The 5,370-nt window shown below is 46.2% G+C and overlaps 1 protein-coding gene across 5 annotated transcripts in view; it reads left to right on the top strand.

Moving 5' to 3' along the window:
- LOC114028482 (rho guanine nucleotide exchange factor 10-like protein) overlaps positions 1-5,370 on the top strand; it is a 229,507-nt gene that overhangs the window by 124,424 nt on the left and 99,713 nt on the right. For all 5 annotated transcript variants that reach the window (XM_027842736.1, XM_027842735.1, XM_027842734.1 and 2 more), the window contains 3 exons: positions 2,208-2,285; positions 3,695-3,874; positions 4,951-5,067. In XM_027842736.1, the coding sequence (XP_027698537.1) occupies positions 2,208-2,285; positions 3,695-3,874; positions 4,951-5,067 (375 nt within the window). The remainder of the gene's footprint in view (positions 1-2,207; positions 2,286-3,694; positions 3,875-4,950; positions 5,068-5,370) is intronic.

Below are 5,370 nucleotides of genomic sequence, written 5' to 3'. Positions count from 1 at the left end.
GATCCTTAGGACTTAGAATGTTAGAGCTATGTGGGATGCATGGGGACATGGAATGTTGGATTTGGAAGGGACCTCAGAACATAGAATCTTAGAGGTTCACAGGATACATTGGGAACATAGAATGTTGTAGCTGGGAGGATCCTTAGGACTTAGAATTTTAGAGTTATGTGGGATAAATGGGAACATAGAATGTTGGAGCTAGAAGGGACCTTGAAACACCAAATATTAGAATATGGAATTTCAAATATTAGAACAGGAATGGAACTTAGAGGAAATATACATATACATACACACATACACACACACACACATATTTTTAGCTCCTCGTTTTATAGATGAGGAAGTAGAGGCCCAGAGAGAAGAGACCCATCTGAGGTCCCAGAGGTAGTTAGTTGGTGGCAGAGTTGGGTTCTAGGACCCTGGTATCCTGACTCTTGGTACAGTGTTCTTTTCCTGGGGCTGACTAGCACTTCCTCCTAAAGACACATTGTAGGCATTATATAAATGCTTATTTCCTTCCCTCTTAGCATTCTAGCATCTTCTGTGCCCAACAGTAATCAATCACTCTCTCCAAGGAGCTATGTAGTATACTGAACAAATATACTATATTCTAACATAACTAATATTGATAATTCTAATATGCCATATAGTATATTCCAATATAGCTGAACATGGCATATTCTAAATCTGAGAATAAGATCATTATGGATCGAGGGGTGCTGCTGGTAACTGCTAGGGAGGGTAGAGTGAGGCCGTGGGTTACAGAACCCTTCAACTACATGGAAATTTGAGAGAAAATGACCTGCCTACAGGCTGATGGCTATTTGTTCCAGATCATTACTGGTGGGGCTCTGTAGAGCCCTTGAGTGACATTGGAAAACCTCAGGTATGGGCAAAAGAGAAGGCAAAAAAAGGGAAAAAATAAGTGGGATAAGAGAGGGGAAAATTAGAGGGAAGAGGAAAATCCACCCAGTTGCCTACTGAAAGATGAAAGCTGCCTGTTAAAAGCCATATTGTTTAGGGGAAAGAAGATTGAACTTGTAGTCAGACCTGGGTTTAACCCCAATCTCTGTTGCCTGCTGACTCTGGGACCTTTCTGAGACTTACTTTCCTTATCTGAAAAAAAAAAGTGATGATATGAAAAAAAATAAAAAAGGTGATGATAATATCTACACTGACTTACAAATGTTACAGGAGTTGGGTATGTGTGTGTGGGGAGGGTGGGAGGACAGCCAATGAGATAAATTACAGAATGATAGACTCACAGAATTTGAGATTTAAGAGGGACCTCAATGATCTAGTTCAACTTGTCTTCCTAGAAGGATCCCCTTGTATCCCCTAGAAGGAGACAGGGGAAATTTTCTGTGAAATGAAGGGTTTGGATTAGATGATCTCTAGATCATCTTTGTGGTTCTAGCTACGATCCCTCCCCACTTCCCCGCTCCTCCACCATCATGATCATCCTGGCTCTGTCTTAAGACCTTCAGTAAGGAGGAACTCCACCTCCTCTCCAACCGCCCATTCCAGTGTTGGACAGCTCAAGATTTTCCTGATATCTGGTCTCAATTGTCCTCTTTGTAACTCCCCCTTCTCCCATTAGTCCTGGTTCTCCCGTTTGGGGCCAAAGAGAACTGGCTCATTTCCTTTCTATGTAAAGCATTTTGCAAACAGTAAAACAATCTAAAATGTCAGCTATCATCATAGAACCCATTGACCTTGCACAGATGCCCATGGACCTGGGTCGCTGTTAGAAAGGAAGCCTAGAAAGTATTGACCTGGGACAGCAAGGTGGTGCAGTGGATAGAGCTCCAGCCCTGGAGTCAGGAGGACCTGAGTTCAAATCTGGCCTCAGACACTTGACACTTAATAGCTGTGTGACCCTGGGCAAGTCACTTACCCCCATTGCCTAGCCAAAATAAAAGGTATTGACTTCTTTCCTCTGAATCCTTGTCCGTGGAGTCTGTCTGTGTTTATGCCATCCAGGTATATGAAGGTGATTTGGGACTTGCTAGGGAAAGGACTAATTAGCCTGGTCAGAATAGACCTTCAGAGAACAAGCTGGAGGAGGAAGGGATATCTCTGCTCTTGAATTAAGAGCTCCCAGATCTCAGGGGCCTTGGCTCCTTGTCCCCTAAGATAGGACTGGGCACCCAGAGGCTAGATATGAGGGACAGATTGACTCACTGGTTTTTCTTTGACCTTCACAGGTGGTGAGACGTCACATCTTACGGTCCATTGTGCAGAGTGAGGGGAGCTATGTGGAGTCCCTGAAACGGATCCTTCAGGTATGCCAAGGAGAGAGTCTCTAGGGACTTCTGGAGAACTGGAGGGAGTTCCTGCTCCTGTCCTGCCAGGAAAACCAGGGCTGAAGGCCCAACAAGTCTCCATGGGGATCTTTTGACTGCTGTAATTCAACTGAACATTTTTGAAGGGACCTCATGATGAACAAAGTCCCATGCTTGGCCTTGGGTTATATACACAGAGAAAAAGACTTTTTATAAGTCACACCCGGTTGTAGTTGGCTAGGAATTTGGGGGCCTCATGGGACATGTGAAGACTTAGTGGAAGAGGCCAAAGCTGGAGCCATCATAAAGATGGCAGATCGGCAGGATATATGGTGTCCAAGAAGTTCCACAGAGACACATCGTTTTTGGGAAGGCTAACTCTTCCACCACTGCTGATAACCAGGCACCCTTTGTCTCAACTCTAGCTTAAGGATTCCCCGAGATCTTCTCTCCATGTGATCTAAGGGTCCTCCACTCCCTTCATAATTAGGAGCAGTATGGTCTAAAAGCAAGAGCCATGGGTTTGAAATCAGAGGACCTTGGTTCTAATCCGAGTTTTGCTCTCTGCTATGTGCATGAACTGGGACAAGTCATTTAGTCTTTGAGAGCTTCAGTCTCCTCCTCTGGAAAATGAAGGGGTTGTGTGAGATAACCTGGGTCCCTTATGGCTCTCGATATTCTCATCACTTAATGTTTTATTTTTCATTGTTAACCCCTCACTTTCTTAGCCATCCGGGCATTCATTCCCCCTTCCCCACCCCGTCACTCAGAGCCAATCTGTTTCCTTTGCTATATACCATTTTTTTTTGCCTCTCCTAACAGACTAGGAGCTCCCTAAGGACAGGGCCTATGTCTCTCCCATCAGACTGGAGATTCCAGGAGGCTAGGGACCCTCCCTCCCCATCAATCTGGGGCCTCTATGGTGGGAGGGACAGTGTTTCCTCCATCAGACTGAAGTCTGAGACTGTCTTCCTCATTCTTTCACTGGGGGTGTGTGTAGAACTGAGTGGATCTGTGATCCCCCTGATAAAGGGAACTCCTAGCACTCTAGGTCAGCTACTGTTGTGTAATTTTAGTCTTAGAGAGTCATTTGGAGCATTGAGAGGTTCGGTGACTTTCTGAGGGTCAGCAAGCCAGGACTTGAACACCAATCCTCCTTGATTCTGTTCATGGTGATGTCCTGCCTCGTTAGTCCAATCTAAGAAATCCTCTGCTCTCGCACTATGTGGTTAATATGTTCAGATGCTATGAGGATGGTCGGTTGAAGTGGAAGGCAGAAACACCTCCATTTAGACATAAGAGCCCAGCCCCTGGTCCAGCAAAGGAGTGGGTGCCCCGTGTGTGGGATCTGGGCCTGGTTCTCCCACGGGCAAAGGGCCCCTGTTCTAACTACCACCGTCCTTTGACAGGATTACAGAAATCCATTAATGGAGATGGAGCCCAAGGTGCTGAGTGCCCGCAAGTGCCAGGTGGTCTTCTTTCGCCTTAAGGAAATTCTGCAGTGCCACTCCATGTTTCAGATTGCCCTATCGTCCCGAGTAGCTGAGTGGGACGCGACAGAGAAAATTGGAGACCTCTTTGTGGCTTCGGTGAGTGGGTGCTGGGCCGCGGGATCCCTCTCTCCCTTTCTCTCTATCTCTCTTCTTGCCAGGGCCTCATCCCTTCTCCCTCCACAAAAAGAGAAAGCACAGTCTGTTTTGGAAGGTTACCTCTGAGCCAGATGGACCCGACAGGGGATTTAATCTGATTGGGTAAAAAGGGGGCTGAGTTGGAGGTTATTTATATGTATGTATGAATGAAATTAATATTATATATTATACTAATATATCAAATTTTGTTATACTTTAATATTATATTGCCAGTATTTATATAGCACTTTAAGTTATTACTATTGCCCTTATCTGACAACATGCCTTTCCCAGCTCTGACATTCTGTGTTCTCAGGGCCCTCCCAGCTCTGACATCCTGTTTTCTAGGGCCCTCCTAGTTCTGACATTCTGTGATCCTACAAAACTTCCCCAAGCTACTCCTGTTCCACGTGTGAGAGGCTCAGACGTAGGGACGGGGGCGTATGGAGTCTTTCTCATTTCTTCCTTGCCCTGCCTCACCATGGTGGCACACAGAATATATTGGAATACTGGGCATACCCTTGACCTGGGTGGTTCACTCTTCCCCATTGTAGCCCCTTGCTATAGCACTTAGAAAATTGTTTCCCGTGAAACAGCAGTGCAGGGCCAAGGCCTGGGTAAGGAGCGTTATTTCCATTTTCTAGACCAGGAGACTCAGGCCCAGAGAGTTCCATGACGCGTGCAGAGTCACACAGCGAGCGTGGGACGTGGCTTTCTGGTGCTGAGGAAGCTGTGGCTCCACGTTCCAACCGCTCCCAGGCCTTCTGCCTTCACACTGAGGACGCTGTCCTCCTAATTTGGGTCATTCTTCTTCTATATGTTCAGTCACTAATCTCAGGGGCCCGTGTGAGAAGGAGAGGAAATTGTAGGGTAAGGGGCAGAGTGTTAGACTTGCTGTCAAGAATGGCACATAACCTGTCTGTAGCCCTTCAAAACTATAGGACCTTATGAAAAGTCCCCATGACTCTCTGCACCTCAGTTTTCCCATCTGTGAAGTGGGTATAACAATTCTTGTACTGTCTCCTTTTTGTTTCTAGTTCTCCAAGTCCATGGTCTTAGATGTGTACAGTGATTATGTCAACAACTTCACCACTGCCATGTCCATCATCAAGAAAGCCTGTTTGACCAAGCCAGCATTCCTGGAGTTCCTCAAGGTCAGTCATGGGATGAGTCAGGTAGCCCTTCGTGGGGAAAGGCAGGCCACTTGCTTAGCAGAGCCACCATTCTTGGCTCTACTTTCTGCTCGTCATTTTGGTGAAGGACTTCCCCTTCCCTGATTTTAGTGAGCCTGCCGTAAGATGGGAAGATAATATCCAGTATCTGGTACTAGGTGCTCATAAGGATTACTGGAAAGCCAGCTTCTTGGTAGATTCCACAAGGACTGAGTAGGGAACCAGAAAGTGGGAAGGCCATATCCTGTGCTCTAAGATTTCTCCCAGCTCTGACATTGTGTGTCT

Source organism: Vombatus ursinus, unplaced genomic scaffold (genome assembly GCF_900497805.2).
Source record: "Vombatus ursinus unplaced genomic scaffold, bare-nosed wombat genome assembly UNPS02014884.1, whole genome shotgun sequence".
In the NCBI taxonomy this organism is placed as follows: domain Eukaryota; kingdom Metazoa; phylum Chordata; class Mammalia; order Diprotodontia; family Vombatidae; genus Vombatus; species Vombatus ursinus.
Note: the sequence above shows the minus strand (reverse complement) of the source record. Positions and strands in the feature narration are given on the sequence as shown.